Raw genomic sequence first — 19,112 nt, forward strand, 5'->3', positions numbered from 1 at the left:
TAACTCGAGTACAATTGCAATTTTTAGGTAAGAAAGTAATTTTTTTAATTAATATTGTGTACTATTATAAACGCGGATTTACGGTAACCCGTCCGATAAAAAAGTTCGATCGTCCTTCGAATGTTTGAATATTTCATTTTCTAAAATCCGCATTTAAAAAATATTGTTTTTAGTTACTCTCTGGTAAAACTTAAAAGCAATCAAAACCGTAGTATGGCAAGTGCAACAAGTGCAATTTGCAGTAGGCCCCCTATGTTTAAGGGGCCCCAAATATTAAAAACGTGTCTGATAAGAAACTTGTTTATAAGAAACTAGGACTAGAAGCGAAAATCTTTAAAAACTATAAACTAATTTACCATTTGATTAGAAACTTATTTTATGAGGAGTTATTTACAAGGAATACTTCCTAATATTTTACCAATATAAACAGTACTTGAAGCTAGTCAACTTTCTCCCCTGTCCTCACCTCGTTTTTATTATTGATTATGACAGAATACATTATGCTGATTCACGACTGCAAAAAAAAATGTATTATTATTTTTTTCCTCTGTTCTTTATTACATTAAAATTTTCATATAAATATATAGAAATTAATAACGAGATTATGTTAAAATAAGATAAAAATTAAATAAAAATAAAGAACGCGGAAACTCAGAGAAGACTAAAAGGTCTTGTTGTGAGAACCGCTCAGTTAGACTCGTCGATAAAAGTTGATGTAAACTCATACAAAATATTTTCTTGTAAATAAAAATAGTATTTTAAATTTTCATTAAATTAACATGAGATATGGTAGGCTCCACACTTGAATCATTTTCCTTTGGATTTTTTTTTTGTAATTTTTATTTTTATTTTTGCATGTTCATTTCAGTATATCGCGATTGTCTAAACACTCCATGCAATATTGAGTTGAAAAAAAATTGGTCTAAAAATTTAAGGGAGGTACTCTAGTTTATTGAATAAAGTTTAAAAATATTAAACTAAATTTTTTTTTACTAATTACCATCTTTTTTATACTCGGTTTTGATTAAATTCCTTTTCAAAATTTACTTAAATACAACCTTGAATTCATTGACAATAAAAATTTCTTAGTAGTAACATAATTTTCTAATAAACACCGCGTAATTATCATTATTTAAAGTTAACTAATCATATTTCACTTTTAACAAAAATTATCCAATGATATCGTTTCAAAACGTCATAGTTGAAACGTTGCTTATAAATATTTTTACCGGATTTACAAAAATGTAGGGGTGGACCGAAGCTTCGGCTTCGGCTTCGGCTTCTGCACGCAACCGAAGCTTCGGCTGCGGCCGAAGCCAGGATTTTTTTTGCCGATTCATTGGCTTCGGCGAAATTTTTTAAGTTTCTAAGCTATAGCTTGGAATCTTTAATTACGAAAAATAATTTTTGGTATGTCACAGTATACTGTGACAAACCAAATATGATAAAAATGAAATTAGCTCCGGGTCTTGGGTTGTGGCAAGGTTGTGCACAACACAAGGGCGACAAGTTGTTTAGGGTGGCAAAAAACGGAACGAGAACAGTAAGAAAAAAAAGTTACTTTAGTTAAAACACATAGATTTTTTATTTTGATTTTTATATTCACTAAATAAAAACTGATTTAAACTGTTACGTTATAGTAAACTTTATTTCATTAAATTTAATAACCCTAATATTTTCTTCAGCTAAAATTTCTTGCTAATTTAAATCAAATAAAGTTATGATCACTCGACCTTAGTAATAAAAATTATTAATGCATTAGGTAGTCGTAAAATATTGAAAAATAATTTAAATTAACTTTTTCTAACATTTAATTAATAATTTCTAAAAACCGAGTTATATTAAATTATATATTTTTAAATATTAATTTAAAATTTAAAATTAAATTTGGAAAAAAAATCTAGCATTTGAAATTACTTAGCTGTTACTAAAACCTCCGGATTTTATGTCATAAAAAACATAGTGCACGAAAGTTGAGAGATTCTTGAAATTTTTAAAAAAACCATACAAATAAGTTAATTTTAAAGCACGAAATAATTTTTATTTAAAATTTTTTCGTGCAAATGAAAGTTTGTTTTACAATAATTATGTCAAAAACTCAATTGAAATTTAAATCAATTGCGTTTAATTTTTGATTTTGTACGCTGGATCATTAGTAAAAGTAAGTATACTTTCCCTACAAATATAGGTTAATTGGCTATTTACTATTTCAAATTATTTTTTAATTTGAATATGAATATTGTTTATTTCAGTAAATATTATTAAAGGTAAGAAACTAATTAAACTTCATATTTCAATTTTCAGAATTGCATTTATAACTTTTAGTTATCCATTAGCGCATTATGGCTACCTCATCGCGACGTAAAAATCCCTTATGGAATTATTTCAAAGTAAGTGATGAGGATGTTGGCAAAGCAATCTGCATACTTTGCAAGAAGATTTTGTTGGAGGAAGTAAAGACGCACACTACATGTCAACAACAAATTTACAAAACCATCTGAAAAAAATGCATTACAATATACATAGCATGATGCTTTCTCAGACGAAGACTGTTAACCACGAATCTTCACCAGATCCAAATCAAAAATTTGTAAAACAATTTTGCACTACTCAAACAATATGCTCAGATAAAACAAGCTCTGTTGAATCAGTGCAAATCATTACCAGCACAGCCACATATGAAACGCAGGGATGCTCACATGTGTCTAATAACTCAATACCTTCTTTTCAAAGAGCATCCAAACAGGTAACTCAGATAACTGTAACTAAATTCATTTACTATTCAGAATTCAAGATGTTGTGACGGGATGGGGGCAAGTCTTGTCAAAATGAGGGGGGAATGATATATACTTCTATCACTTAGATCCGTCACTGGTCATTGTTAATTACTAAATAATAATTTTTATTCGTTGAATTTGTTTCAGGTCTATCTGGGGGAGATTTTGCAAAGAAAAGAATTGTGGCAACTTGACAATCCAAAGGCTCAAGTTATTACCAAGTTTAATGGAGAAATGATATGTTTAGACTTGCAACCATACTGCATTGTTGAAGATAAAGGTTTTACCAGACTTTTAAAGAACTTAACTCCAAAATATACAATATCTAGTCGAAAGCATTTCTCCACGAAAGTCATTCCGCTGAAGCAAAATTAAAATATGAGCTGGATCAAGCAGATTTTTTAAGTTTAACTTGTGATGGTTGGACCTGTCAGCACACAATTCAATCGTGTTACAGTTTAACTGCTAGATTTGTGACCCACAAATTTATAGTTAACCATATCATCTTACAAGTTACACACTTCCCTGAGTCGCACACAGGGCACAATATAAGCAAATTCATAAATGAAGCGCTACAAACATGGGAAATTCCCCATGAAAAGATTCATGCAGTTTTAACTGATAATGCAGCCAATGTAATGGTTGCCATTAAAGAGTCAAATTTGGGCGATAAACATCTGCCGTGTCTGATACATACTTTACAACTTTGTATTCAGAAAAAGATCTTTAGAGAACAAGGAACAAAAAGTGATGCAATTGCTGTTTTTAGAGCATTAGCAGGACATTTCCACCACTCATCCAGTGCTGTGACTAAACTAAAGGAAATTCAAAGTCAATTAAAATTGCCAGAGCACAAAATATTTCAAGATTTTTCCACAAGATGGAATTCAACATACTATATGCTTGAGAGGTTCATTGAGCAGAAAAAAGCTATTGCATTGTATTGCATTACCAGAACTCAAACAAATGCAAAGAATCCTGCGAAAAATCAATGGCAACTTGCTGAAATGCTTGTATGCATATTAAAACACTTCGAAAATGCTACAAAAGAAATGAGTAAAGAAACTGCATGTACATTTATACCATTTACGATTACGTTACCATTACGATTACGATACCATTACCGTTACCATTACGATTATACCATTTATCTATGCAATAGAAAAGTTTCTTGACTATGCTTGTGACACGGCAACTGAAATCAAAACTGTTGTTTATGAACTTAAGAAAGATTTTAACTGTCGTTTTTAAAAATATAAGGATAATGTTGATTTGAAAGTTGCAATGATGCTTGATCCTCGTTTCAAGTTAAAGTTTGTTGAAGAAACGAATCATAATAGGTTTAAAGAAATACTCTAGAGTTCTACCAATTTTGTTCTGAGTCTCATTTACAACAAGCAAAAGAAATTGACTTCAGTGTAGCAAGAGGTAGTGGATCAGACTCAGAAGTATCATTAAATTCATTTTCAGAATCTAAACTTCCTGAGTCCGACTCAGATTTTGATGACCATGGTTCTCCATTAAAAAAAAATAAACTAATGAGCATGGACATATATAGCTTTTTCCACCAATTCGGTGCAAATGACTATGCCCTACTAAATTCAGAAAGTTCTGACGGACGGGGGAAAAGAAAAAGAAGCACTAGTTCAATGGGAAAAACTCAAACAGTCAAAGAAAAATGGTAAGAAAAAAGAATCTATTTATGATTTACGTGTTGCTTATACATTAAATATATAAATTAAATGGAATTATATTTCAATTTCTATAATTCATGTAACTTTATTAATCTTATGAAATATTTTTGATTGCCTATGCCCAAAATTATTTATAATTTACCAATAAGCAATTTTTTTTATCTCCGTTCTTTATTCTTTATAGTTCAAAAGAGTCTTCTTTTAATTTGTTTAGTTGTTTAAAGATTAATACTTTTAAAATATAAACCTAACATTATCACTTATATTTTATGTATCAGCACCGACGAAGTCAACTTCTACTTTAGCCTTCCAATACTGCCAAAGAATGAATGCCCTTATAAGTGGTGGGGTGCATACCGTAACACTTGCTCTAATAAAGATACTTACAAATTGGATTTGTCAAAGTTTTCAAAGAAAGTTTTGTGTGCGCCTACTTCATCCGTAAAAAGTGAACGGCTATTTAGCACAACTGGAAACATATTTGAAGCAAAAAGAAACACACTATTACCAGAGCATGGAGAACAGATTGCATTTTTAAACTATAATATGCCTACTTTCATTGAATAAATTATTATTAAGTAAATAATAGACTTCGTAGTTTGACTGATTCATCTTTTTTAACAAAATTTAACACAAATACCAAATTTTATGTTCAAACTAAAATAATAACTATTTTTACATATGTTTACATTTTTGTGGACTCTTTCAAAGTATTGACCCAAGATTATCTTAAGAATCAGTAAATGTCTAAGTCAGTTATTGCAGACTACGGAGTGATTTGTAGTCTATACCTGCTAGATATAAAGTAAGGAATCTAAATTTCACTCTAAAATTGTTTTAATTTTTTATAATTGTGCTTTTGTTTTATAATTTTCCTAAAATGGGCTTGTAGGCCAAAGCATACAAGTCTAAAACATTGATATATGATTTCAAAAACAGCTTGTTTATCCAAATCGTGGTGGTGAAGTGTATTGCGCTTTAAAGTACATATGACTTTTGCCGAAGCTTCGGCTTCGGCCAAGTATCAGCTTCGGTACATCCCTAAAAAAATGTATTTTTTATCTCTATATTCAGAATAAAGTTTTTAAATCCAGCAAAAATACTAAATCACAAAATAAAATCCTGGAGAGATATAATAAGTTCCTTGTCAAAAAAATATTATTTTAAAACGTAAAACCTATAGCTTGGTTCAACCAAGAGTTAAGATTGTCTAAAACTTTGATATTTATACCTAGTTAGCGATTCCAGAGCAACAAAAAACATTTGATTTTTGACAAAAAACACGTCATTTTAATGAACTTTACTCTATTTTTTTTAATAATAAAGCTAGAATCTTGAGGTTTTTTGCATAATTTAATTTGACTTTTTTCCAACCATATATACAAAGTACAATGTTTAAAATAGCTTTTTTTATATAATTTATTCATGTCTTAAGACTACTATTGATAAAAAAGCTTGCCGCGGGACACGTTTTTTGATGAAAGTAGTTTTTGAAGGAAAGATTTCCTAGGCACTAAAACACATCTAATTTGTATGCAACACTCCATTTTTATTTAAAAAAGGACGAGGAATCTAATGGAATTTGTATGCAACACTCCATTTTTATTATAAAAAGGACGAGGAATCTAATGGAATTTGTATGCAACACTCCATTTTTATTATAATAAGGACGAGGAATCTAATGGAATTTGTATGCAACACTCCATTTTTATTATAAAAAGGACGAGGAATCTAATGGAATTTGTATGCAACACTCCATTTTTATTATAAAAAGGACGAGGAATCTAATGGAATTTGTATGCAACACTCCATTTTTATTATAAAAAGGACGAGGAATCTAATGGAATTTGTATGCAACACTCCATTTTTATTATAAAAAGGACGAGGAATCTAATGGAATTTGTATGCAACACTCCATTTTTATTATAAAAAGGACGAGGAATCTAATGGAATTTGTATGCAACACTCCATTTTTATTATAAAAAGGACGAGGAATGGAATATGGACTCTTTTTAACATTCATACATAATTTTTAAGTTTTAAAAACGTTTAAAAACTTCAAGGTTAATTTATATAGAAAAAACAGTGTTTTTTGAAAGAGTCCATGTGGAAATGGCAATTATAGCCTTTTCTCAGTTTAAAACAAGTATTTATTTATGTTTTTTTGAACAAATGCTACTTAGAAATTTTGTTTAGAAATTATGTATATATTGTTTTTATTCCTTTGCGCATCGTTTGTTTTGATTTTTGTGCTTGTTTTTTGATGTTTTTTTATTTTATTTCGGTGCTATTTCACACCAAACCATTTCACGCTAAAATTTCCATTCTTAATATTATGTGCAAACCATTACACGTCAAACCATTTCACGTCAAACCATTTCACGTCAAACCATTTCACGCCAAACCATTTCAAGCAAAATTGTCCATACTTAATAATATGTACAAGGCATTTGTACACATAAATGTACAAGGCGTTTTGTCAAAATATCATCAGTTTTTCCAGCACAAAAAATGCAATAACTTTAGATCCAATTAACTTCTAAAGTTGAAAAACCCCTCACTTTTTAAGTTTTTTAAGCTCTATACAACTATGTTAAGGTGGATCCATGATAAAAAAACTAAAACCTTTAATATTTTTTATTTTTATTTTTTTAAATAAAAATATGAACAGTAAATGTAACTGTAAGAAAAACATCTTTTCAAAAAAAAAAAAAAGCTATATTAAACTGTTGAGTCAGCATAAAAATACAAAAAATGTGGGTTATGTAAAACAACTGTTGCTTAAAAAGTACTCATGGTATCAAACTGAAAATTTTACATATTAGAGGAAACACATTGATAAAGTGCCTGAAGCAGGATAGTCTTATAATTTTATGTCCTTCCATAATGGTTGCTATATTAGTAAATAATATAAAAGTTTGACTACAAATTGATACGGAAATACAAGTTTTACAATTAAAAAAAAAAATATGTTGAAGATCCTGCTTCAGGCACTCCTTTAAAGTATAATAAACAACTCCTAAAAATTTCAAATTTTAACTATATGCGGATCTTGAGATACCGTTGTTCTAAGATTACTACATGCGAAAAAACAAAAAGTGATCAAAAATGCGATAAAAATTTAATATTTTATAACTTCCTGCAGAATATGACTCTAAATCTTCAGTTTCTTTTTCGTTATCTATGAAACCTTTTCTACGAGCTCCTAATTTAATCCTCTGAGCAATTTGAGGTTATATTTTTTGCTCATGTTTTTTATCCTTGAAAGGTCTATATTATATTTTTTGTTCATGTTTTTTATCCTTGAAAGGTCTCATGAGCTTCTACAATACTATATTTTCCGATGAAGTAGAAGTGTGTTGATTGCCACAGAATAAATGTTTTATTTTTTTTCTTATTCTATTTTTCTTGATAGCCATATGTAACTGTTAAAAAAAACAAAATATCTTCAGTAAGGTTTTCAAATATAGTAATTTATTAGTTTTGAAAACTAACAACCACAACAACAACTTTAGGATAAAGATGTTCTTCGAGCAATTTACGAATAAAGCAATAGTAATACCAACAACAGAATAGTTTAAAGCATAGTAGATATATTTTAAATCACAGATATATCAATTGCTTAGATTTTACAGGAGATAAAATAGAGGAATCGACGAACTGTTGTGGTTGCTATGCGCGTTGCTATGAACATTAATTGATACAAGATGACTAATATACTGTTTTAAACAGGTTTTCAATGCAAATGATGTATAAAAATTACTTTCCTCTGAAAGATAGGTAGTTTATCTATTAAAAACGATTTAAAAAAAAATCACTTTTTTGCAATTGTTTTTATCATGGATCCATTATATATCATAAGATCTCCATGGACCCCTTTACTTTTAAAAATTATTACAAGGCGAAAATTTTAATAATGTAATTTTTATTCATCAGGATAACATTTTATTTAAGGTATTTTTTAATAGAATAGACTATCTATGACCCAAAAATATTTTACCTTAGTTAATATATGATACAAAAACTGGTCAATGTGAATTCTGGCACTGCTTACCAGCAATTAATATCTGAAAATCTGGTTTAGTTTTTGATAGAGCACATCTAATATCTGCATCAATTTCAAGTCCATTTCTTTTTTTGGTTTTTATAGATAACATGGCTGAAAACCCTGCTTCACATAAATATGATGTTGAAAAAGGAATAAGGGCTTTAAGTGCAATTGTTGAACACAATGGATATGAATTCCTCATTTTCAACCAGAAGTTATTTAACGGTGTTATTTTGAAGTGATCCTTAGCAGTGGTATCATTCTTTAACTCTATAAATTCTTCTTGTACTTCCTCATTCACATTTTTTACATCACAAGAAAATGGTGATATAATCACTTCACTGCTCAAAAGGTTCGCATCTGGAAAATAGTTACCAAATTCATTAATCAAATTATCTAGGTGACAAAGTATTTCTATCTTTAAAACTTCGGGAAGCATGTTATTTCCAATTACGCTATTTAAATTTTGAAACATTATCAAATTTCCATTATTGATTCTAGTCTTATACAGTTTGAGCTTTTCAATAAATGCCTTCAGTTTATCCGAGTGTGTAATGACATTAGCATTTTTGCCTTGAATTTGCAAATTTAACTTGTTAAAATGACCCACAATGTCCACAAGATAAGCAGTTGTTATTTCAAAATTGTCAAATTAAAAATATTCTACCAGTCCACTTTTCATTTGACATAAAAATTCTTTCACTTCGTTTCTAAGCTTGAAAAATCTTTCCAAAAAATTTCCAGCAGAAAGCCATCGCACTGAAGTATAAAACAATAACTTATTGTGTTCAGCATCTAGGTCAGAACAAAATTTTGTAAAAAGTCGAGTGTTAAAAGCAGAAGATTTTATATGATTTACAAATTTGACCAATTGATTAAATACAGTTTTCAAACTACCTGGCAATGTTTTGGTTGCCAAAGCCTGTCTATGAATAAAACAGTGTACACCAACTACATTTGGAGCAATCTCTTTTATCCTAGTCTGCAATCCAGACTTACAACCCATCATGGCAGGAGCTCCATCAGTAGTAATTCCTAACAAATATTTCCATTGTAATTTATTGTCATTGAAAAACTGTTTCATAATTTCCATAATATCAGCTGCTTTTGTTATTGTTTCAAGGAAAGAAGAGAAAAAAAATTCTACTTTGAATTTATTATTGTGAATATACCTACAAAATACAATTAATTGTGCCATTGAACTTACATCTGTGGACTCATCCAACTGAATAGAAAAATACGGTGATTCTTTAATTTCATTTATAACATTTTCTTTAATATTTGATAAAATGTCAGTTATCCTTCGTTTGACTGTAGTATTTGATAAAGGTATATTATCTATCTTCTTTACAGCTTCTTCTCCAAATAATAATCTAACGATTTCTTTTATACATGGAAGTATAACTTCTTCAGCCAATGTGTGAGCTTTTTTCTTCTGTGCTATTATATATGAAACCTTATAAGATGCTTCTACTATATTCTGTTGAGTTTGGTGAATAATCCCAGTTTTATCCAACTTACACCTCTTCAGTGATTCAAATTTTCTTTTGAAAAAATCAGAATCTTTTGTTCGAAGATCAGGATGGCACTTATTCAAGTGAATAGCAAGCTTTGAGGGTTTCATAGAGTCATTTTCTAGTACTTTATAACAAATAACACACTGTGGGTAGCAAATGGTTTCTTTTAGCATGTAGGTAAAACCATATTTCATATATTCATCTGAATATGACCTTTTTTTACTTTTAGACATCTAAAGAATTTAAAAAATAATATAAAATAATGTAATATGTTAACTCGAGATTTGTATAATTCATTTGAGAGAAGTATATTCTCGACTATTCAAAGAAAATAATACAAATTACTTTCTTTCAAACCAATTAGTTAGGAAAAATATTTTTACCATATGATAAGATAATTTTATATAGCATTTAAAATTTACGGATGTAAGAATAATATAAAGTATTTATTATTTCATAGTGGTCCGCAAGTCATTGACGGTTAACGTCGAATTGGCTTACACAGATTTTGTGCAAGATATGTTGCCTAGCATGAATTGCATTTTGAATTTAAGAATTATTTTTTTCTTTAAGACAGAGAAAATTATCAAAATTAAAATTCAATAACTCAAATTTATTTTGAATTTACGTTTACCCTGTGGTTCGTTTCTAAAGTTCATATGGACCCCCAGGGGTCCATGGACCACCGGTTGGGAACCACTGCTCTATAGGCTATGGGGGAAGCTGTGTTTAAAACTATTATGCAACACTATTGCAATATATTTGATCCAATATACACTTTTACAAGCGTACACTTTTTTACGTAAATGAACACTACTACTTTTTAAAAGTTTTCAGTTGATTTTTGTTTTGATTAAAATATTTTTAAAACTACTCTTTTCAATAGATTGAAATAAAATAGAAACGATTTTTTAAAACTACTCTTTTCAGTAGATTGAAATAAAATATAGAAACCATTCAAAAAAGTTATAATTACTCTTGTTTTTTTACTCTTTGAAAAAGCATTTGTAAAAAAATGTAAAATATCTTAAACTATGTCGTATCTATTAAGCACAAAAATGGTTATGATAAAACTTAAAATTTATTTATAAATTAAGATCTAATTTAAAAAAATTTTTTGCGTCATAATTTTCTTTTATAGTGGATTACTGGGCACAATTTTTGGAAGCATTTTTGTTTAAGTGTTCTGATTGTCGTGATTTTTTTTTTAACTTTGATTAAATAACTAAGTTAAACAATGTCTAACTAAATATTAACTTGGGGAATAATTCTAACGTTTTAGTGCCACTTAACATTATGCAATCTGGGGATATAGTTAATTGTTCCCCACCTCCAAAAAATTTTTTTCTTTTTTTAAATTTTATCAGTGACAAGAAGATCAGCACGTTTGGTGGAAAAATAATGACAGGGGCGTAATTAAACTCTGAGGTCACTTATAAATGTCTAAATGTTACAGGGGGTTAAAACCTTTTTACAATGAGTATTATTACCAAAAAATACTCCTAATCACTGATTTTGCTATAATTATGCAGGATCAGGACCTATAAATAATGATTTTTTATATTATCTTACTAATAAATAAATGTTAAAAACTGCTTTTTTTAGCATTACTTTTAGCCAAGCTGTCTGCAACACCTTCATAATTTACAGTTCTTGGTAATTCATGTTCTACGGAAAGAATTACTAAAAGCTGGTTGAGTTCTATAGTTCGACGTAATATTATAATATTCTGTTGACACTGATGTTTTTTGGTTGCGTGTGTTTTTTTTAATTTTAGGTGCCCCTAGAAGTTCCTACGTTCTTATCACAGAGCACTGCGAAAAAGCATTTGAAAGAAAGTTCACGCTTCCTTCCTTACCGATTTATAAAACTTGTCCATAGATGGCATTGAACCACGGGTCATTTCACGGGTCCTGGGGCAAGTGCGCTAACCACTGCACTACGGCTGCGTAAAAGCAAACAGTGAAGCAAACAAGAATGGTAATGAATAGATTTGTATTCGCGGTTTCAAATATTTATTATGTTAATAAATAGACTATATTCTTACTTGTTTATGTATTCCACAAGAATATAGATTTTATTCTTTGTTAATACATTCATCATTAACTTTGATCACTCAAATTACTATAACTTTGCTTCTAATTGGGCTTGAAGCATAGATTTGGTATCAATGTGCAGCATTTGATAGCCTCTTTCATCTAAACATGCTTTGAAGTCAATATATATATATATATATATATATATATATATATATATATATATATATATATATATATATATATATATATATATATAGGCAATGTGAACTATACTACCACAGCAAACAGTTCAGGAGTCTGAAGTCATAGCATGCCATGACATGAGCAATCAGCTGACAGGTGACAGCACACAGGCAGAATTTCGTTGACAAGTGCCATTTTGCAGTGGACAAAACAAGTGCAACTTTTTTGTTTTGTTTCATTTTCTTAAGTCTGGTCCGCGTCAATGTCACGGAAGTTTTTTAATAATTAAAGGAAGTATCCAGAAGTTTCCAGAAGCATGCAGAATCTTCCAAAAGTTTCCAGAAGAAGCATCTGGAAGCATCCAGTAGCATCCAGAAATATCCAGAAACATTCAGAAGCATCCAGACGCATCCAGAAGCTTCCAGAAGCATCGAAAAGAAGCATCTGGAATCTTCCAGAACAGGTTCAGAAAGGTTCATTTTACTATATAAGAGACATGTAAATCAACATGTAATTCAGTCAGTATATGGAAGTCAATCAGTCAGTATTATCAAGACAGTTTATCGAAGTGAGTTTTATCAAAATGTTTTATCGAAGAACATCAATACAAGAAGTGAAATACAACAAGTGTTTCATTACATCAATACAGTCCACATCCAACCAAGACGTTGTGTTCCACAGAGCATTATTGTATCATCACAAGGTAAATGTAACACGGTAAGCCTTGAGAAACGTGATTATTTATTTTTATTGTTTTTATGACTTCAAGTGCAAAAAATGGCTCCCGAAAGTCTTGGATTGGAACTAAGAAAGAAAATTATTGGCGATTACGTAAGTGGAATGTCACAAAAAAGTATTTGTGATAAATATCGCGTGAAAAAATGGACCGTATCAAGACTATGTTCCAAATATCGTTCTACGGGGAAGTTGGCAGCAGATAACAAAGGTGGAAGACTGCGTTCCACCACTTCTAGAGAGGACTCTATGATTGTCAGATCCGTCAAGAAGGATCTCTGGATATCATCAGTCGAGATACAAAAGCAATTATAGCTGCCTGTATCGGACCGAACAATCAGACGACGTGCTGTTGAAGCCGGATTGTTTTCTCGACGCCCTGCAAAGAAACCGCTGATTTCACTAAAAAACCAGAAGAAAAGACTCCTGTTTGCTACATCTCATATCGACTGGAATGTGCAGAAATGGCGAACTGTCCTGTTCAGTGATGAATCGAAGTTCAACATCATTGGGAGCGATGGCATTTGCCGTGTACGTCGACTGGCCGGAAAACGCCTCGATTTACATTACTGCCATAAGACCGTGAAGCATGGTGGAGGCAATGTAATGGTCTGGGGGTGTTTTTCTGCTAACGGTCTAGGTCCAATACATCGAAACGATGGAATAATGGACCGTTTCATGTCAAAAATGTTCTGAAAGATGTTATGTTACCTAATGCTGAATGGAATATGCCAATAAAATGGGTTTTTCAGCAAGACAACGGATCCGAAACACACTGCAAAAGTAGTCAAGCAGTAGTTTCAAGACAACCACCTATCGGTGATGGGTTGGCCGCCTCAATCTCCGGATCTCAACCCTATCGAGAACCTGTGGGAGATTGTCAACCGCAGAATTAATCATGAAGGTGTTCGTAATAAGAATAAACTGTTTGAACAAATCCAAAAGGCCTGGGCAGCGGTTCCACAAAGTTTCATTGATCACCTGATCGAATCTATGCCTCGAAGATGCAAGGCTGTGATCGACAACAAAGGATTCGCCACGAAATATTGATAGCGAAATACAGCTTGGTCAACATTTTGTTGAGTTGCACTTGTTTTGTCCAGAAGGAAATCGACTTTTTTTAATACTTTTGATTAATTTAATAATTTTCGTGTACAAATAATGAACTTTGTGATGAATAAAACTTGAAGAACTTTGTCTCTAAACAGTTACATAGTTATTTCTCTAAATTGAAAAAATGCAGCACTTTTATATAAAGAAACTAAATTAGCATTTGGTTGCACTCGTTTGTCCGATACTGTATATTTTTTACTATTTATAGGGAAAAAAAACTTTTAATTGGTCTAATATTTAAATTGTTAATAGATTTCAATGTATTGATTGTGGAAATGAAATTAACTCAAATAATTTATTTTTGTGACTTACCAGGTTTTGCATATATTCTGTATGATTAAAATAAATTTTCTTCAAATCTTTCGTAAGTAGCTAAAGTACTCAAAACTAGTGAGTTTTTATATGTTGTGTTTGATGTATTATGTTATAATTTTTAATCATTTCATGAGTAGTTTCCTTATAGTTGAATTAAATTTTTATAACAACATATAAATTCTATTCATTCATTTTTGATTTTCGTGTAAACTCTGTAAGATGAGTTAAGTAACTGTCTATTTGCTCAATTAACTGAGTTTTTACGTTAATTTCAACGGAAAAAATGAAATACGGAGACCATAAATTTTACGAAGAAAGTGCTGTCTTGCTGTCTGACTTTCTCCGTTAATTTGTTCGTAAAAAATGAAATACCGAAAACCGTGAATTTTACAAAGAAAATTCTGTAACTTTTTTAACGAACTTTTTCCGTTGATTTTTACGGAAAATAGAAACTACGGAGAACATTAACTTAAACTGAAAAAGTGCTGTCACTTTGCTGCCAGACATTCTCGTTGAATCTACGGCAAATTTTTTAACAGTGTAATTGTGCTGCACGATTTCTACAGTTGCAATAGTTTTTTTTTAATTTAGGTAGGAAAAAATCCTTATATTCTTAAGTATAAATAAATAAAGCTTTGTTTAGTAGAATATGGCTCTCCTAATATTAGATTTACATACCTCTCTTCAAAAATTGACTGTATATATTTAAAAAAATGATTCTTAAAATTGTTTATGACACAATGGAGTTACCCCATACTTGCTAATAGAAAACAGTTGCTTTATTTTTACCATAAATTTATTTTTCTATAGTTTTATTTAATGGAATAAAAAGTTTATGGATTGTTGTTTACAAAATAATTGTACTTACCGATAAGCAGTCTTCTCTGTTTGAAATTCAATGTCAGCACACGAAAAAGCGCTGACAGGATGGTCATTTATAATTTAGCCTGCGCGATTTAAAAAACTCATTTTTTTTTCGCTATTTAAACTAAAATAAAAATAGCGAAAAGAATGCTTTGAATAAATACTAGATAAAAATATAAAAAAAAAACTGGTAAAAAAAGCTATTTTTCATAAAATTTGCGCAAATGAACAAAAAAGTTTTGTTGCAATTTGAAATAAAATGCTTTTAGTATTTTGGCTAGCGCTTTTTTATGCGCTCGCCAAAGTTTTTGCGGGCGTGTGGGCGAGCGTGAAAAGAAATAGGCGCGAAAGCGCTAGCTAAACGCTGAAGACCGGATAAGCACATTAAATAACATACTTTAAAACTTATAAATTAAAAAAAAAAAAAAGTTTAATATTTTAATATCATTAAGGAACAAATATCATTTAAACGCAGTTCTGGAAAAATATTTGTCAGAAAAACTTGTCCGTTATAAGTATGTTTTTTGCCCAAAACGCTTAAAAAAATTTTAATATACAAAACTCTTACTGCAGTATCCAGTGTACTTCGGGGAAAAGAAGTATGTACCCCGCAAAGAAGTATTACAAAATATATTAAAAGATATCTGGAGCTTAAGAAGAACCAGCATAACAGTAAAGCAGGGTGTGCGCAATCTCGCATTGAATTTGTAAAGGATATAATAGGTATTAATTAACTTTTTTTATTCAAAGAATTAATTATAATCCTCTATACAGTTGAAATTAAATAAACCTAAATGTTATTGACAAAAATATTGTTAACTTTTTTTAAATATAAATATTTTCAACGACAAAGATAGGATTTATTCCGACAAAACAAAGATGGGATTCATTCTGACAAGTCTGAGGATTTTCTTTTCCTGAATGATTAGATGGGTGAAAGAAAAATATCACTCAGGCTTACAGACAAGCGTGGAGCAGAGGTTGAACTGAGGAGAAATAAGAGAACTTAGAGATACAACATTGATAGGTTTTTATGCGACTTTATTTGTTCAGTCAAGAAGTATTGAGGTATGCTCATATCAATGGATGTACAAATACTGTACATTCATTTGAAATATTTTTTCTAGAACCAAGGTCAGAAAAGGACTAAGTTCACTGTTCATTAGGAGGTTTTGACAGTCAAAAACAGACCATTTTCATCAACAGAGTTATTGAACTAACTATGGAAAAAGCATTAGGCATAAATATAAAGTTATATTGTTAATTATTTTTATGATTAAAAAACTTACAAACATATCTCTGTCCTTACATACCAAAGCATTCAAATATTAGTTGGGGTAAAAAGAAAACCTTTTTTATTGGCTGGCAAAGCAAAAAAAATCATGAAACTGATAATGTTAAAATTATGTTATTAAAACGTGTTATTAAGTATAAAGTAAACTAAAGTGTTATTAAAACGAGGATAGTTCTCGCTTACAAACAAATTTTAATGAAGCTGTTGATTGGTCTTGAACTTGTACAAATTAATTTTAATTGGCTATTTTAATTTAGTCTTGTAATTGGCTAATAAAACTTAATCTTAAGTAAGATTTACGTTAAGTTTATCAATCAAAGTCTGCTCTACGTATATATTTTATGGTTGAATGGATTATTAACAAATTATGAAGAATTTTTTTGTAGCTACTGTATCTGCACGAAATATTAGTGGCCAAATTTTAAGTAATCTAATGTTTGCAACCAAATTTAGTACTACTGTTGCAAATACCAATAATATTTAAGCTTCATTATAATGATGTACTTACAAATTCTGAGAGTTCAATGTAACTCAATTGCTAACTAGTGAAGTTGTTTATACACACTAAAAATTAAAGGTAGAAATTTTTAGTTAAGGTAGGATATGTGATATACCCTTAGTAAGGTATAATTTTCTACCTTATAAGGTAGAAAATTATACCTTTAAGTTAGAAAATTGTATGAGAAATAATTGTTTTTAATATAATTTTCTACCCTAAAAGGTAGAAAATTATACCTTACTAAGGGTATATCACATATCCTACCCTAAGATAGAAATTTCTACCTTTTTTTTTAAGTGTGTAAGGAAATAAATAAAAAATTTTCCAAATATAATTCCTAGAATATATAACTATTTATATCAAAATTGTAATAAAAACCACGTTTTACAAAATGTACAAAACATTTACCAAGTATAAAAATAAATAATAAAATATAAAATCCGTTTTTGACTTTGTATAAAATTCACCAATAAAAATCTACCATTTCAGGAGTATTTTTTAAACAAAAAACAAAACCAAACCAAAAAACAACAAAATAAGAACCCAATGAATTAATTAAAAAAAAAAATTATTTAAAAAAATGAGATAATTTTTAGTTTAGATATGGATCGAATACTAAATAGAAGAATTAATCGGATATTTATTAATAAATAAGTTTTATAAAAAATGAATTTAAAAAAACAATAATAAAAAGTGTTTTTCATTTAAAATTAAAAAATTATTTCCTACGCAGACAGACTAGATAAAAATTCAAAAATTTCCGCATTACAACTAATAAAAGTTAAATCGTTTTATAGTCATACTTGGTACATCAGGTAAACTTAATGAGTCAGCTTGTTTGTACTTGGAATAATGGGTACATTTAATGGGTCAAATAGGTAAAAGCTCAAGCCGTTGTAATGTCAAAATTAAACGGACAACCGGGTTTAATTGCTTTTTCAAACAAAGCTTTAAGTGTTGCAGCAACAAGAACATTTTGTTGATTTTCTGTTGCAGATGAAGATCGATACATGACGCTATCTTCTACACACGGTGTGATTTTAGCAATCCATAAGTCTTTCAGCCAACTAAAAAAAACAAAACAAAACAAAAAAAATTAAACGAGTTAATAAGTTACATTTATATTATTATTATTTTTTAATTTGTTAATTATTTCTTACATTAGCAGCTGTTCATCATTATCCAAAGGAGCACTCAGATATATACTTACATCTGTAATTTAATAAAAAAAATATTATTAAAAAAACAACAAAACAACAAAACAAAAAAACAGAACTTCTAATGTAAATATTAGTAACTAATACTATTCTGTCCATTACTTATGCAAAAATCAAAACCGTCAAACCGAAGTTAAAGTCTTTTTTTTCTTGAGCAAAGTTTGTCACCAAAAATTTTCTTTCTAATGATAGAGAAAAATTATCTTTTAAAACTGGCAGATTATCAATGGTACAGGCAAACAAAATTGTGCTGGAAGATTCCGAATAATGTCTTTCTGTTCTTCTCATGTTTCGGAAGATATAATATTGAAATATAGTTATGGTGAGGATATCACTTTAAAAGATCCCTTGATAGAATTGGTGGAACTGTTAAACAAATAATTTAGAGGGAAGTTTTTTCAGCTAAAGTTGTTATCAAAAATGAGGCTATTAACTAAAAATATAGAATTCTAACAACTTCTTTACCAATTTACTTCTTTGGTATTACTACTTTTTTAGTGGTTTGTCTGGTATTATCAAATCTAAAAATGTTATTTTTCCAAGTTTACAACTTAATGTTTCAATATCTTTTTATGAAAAAGACATTGAAACATTTTAGTCCAAGAAATTTGTAGTTATTTAGTTAATGGCTTACTTTATCTTTTTGTTTATTGTGTATCTTGTAACAAAAACAGATGTGGCTACAGCCAATTTTTCATACTCTACAAAAGGGTTGTTCAACGCAAGGCCTGCGGCAACAAAGTGTTGATTTTGTCATGACGTTATGTCATTAATTTCATTAGATGTGGTCCACATGTCACTTTCCAATATTTTAAAT

General features: G+C 29.6%; 3 protein-coding genes across 5 annotated transcripts in view; all 3 read right to left on the reverse strand.

Moving 5' to 3' along the window:
* Positions 1-8,499: 8,499 nt before the first annotated feature.
* Positions 8,500-8,994, reverse strand: LOC136090962 (protein FAM200A-like). The gene has a single exon (XM_065817941.1). It carries the CDS (start codon positions 8,992-8,994, stop codon positions 8,500-8,502), a length of 495 nt encoding a protein of 164 aa, XP_065674013.1.
* Positions 8,995-9,171: 177 nt separating this feature from the next.
* On the reverse strand, positions 9,172-11,939 carry LOC136090963 (SCAN domain-containing protein 3-like). Its single transcript, XM_065817942.1, has 2 exons — positions 11,895-11,939; positions 9,172-10,269 (listed from the first exon to the last, which is right to left on the reverse strand). The coding sequence occupies exons 1-2, from the start codon at positions 11,937-11,939 to the stop codon at positions 9,172-9,174; spliced, it is 1,143 nt and encodes a 380-aa protein (XP_065674014.1).
* Positions 11,940-17,409: 5,470 nt separating this feature from the next.
* The window catches only part of LOC100200864 (uncharacterized), a 78,301-nt gene continuing 76,598 nt past the window's right edge, over positions 17,410-19,112 (reverse strand). For all 3 annotated transcript variants that reach the window (XM_065818188.1, XM_065818186.1, XM_065818187.1), the window contains 2 exons: positions 18,239-18,290; positions 17,410-18,145 (listed from right to left, as the gene is read on the reverse strand). In XM_065818188.1, coding sequence (XP_065674260.1) covers positions 17,965-18,145; positions 18,239-18,290 — 233 coding nt within the window. In that variant the 3' untranslated portion in view covers positions 17,410-17,964. The remainder of the gene's footprint in view (positions 18,146-18,238; positions 18,291-19,112) is intronic.

Source organism: Hydra vulgaris, chromosome 14 (assembly GCF_038396675.1).
Source record: "Hydra vulgaris chromosome 14, alternate assembly HydraT2T_AEP".
NCBI classification, from domain to species: domain Eukaryota; kingdom Metazoa; phylum Cnidaria; class Hydrozoa; order Anthoathecata; family Hydridae; genus Hydra; species Hydra vulgaris.

Excerpts from the sequence above, each read along its gene's own strand:
- LOC136090962 (XM_065817941.1), bottom strand. The coding sequence starts at position 8,994 with ATGTTTCAAAATTTAAATAGCGTAATTGGAAATAACATGCTTCCCGAA.
- LOC136090963 (XM_065817942.1), bottom strand. The coding sequence starts at position 11,939 with ATGACCCGTGGTTCAATGCCATCTATGGACAAGTTTTATAAATCG. Across the intron at positions 10,270-11,894 it reads TGGACAAGTTTTATAAATCG|ATGTCTAAAAGTAAAAAAAG; the intron begins GTAAGGAAGGAA and ends TAAATTCTTTAG.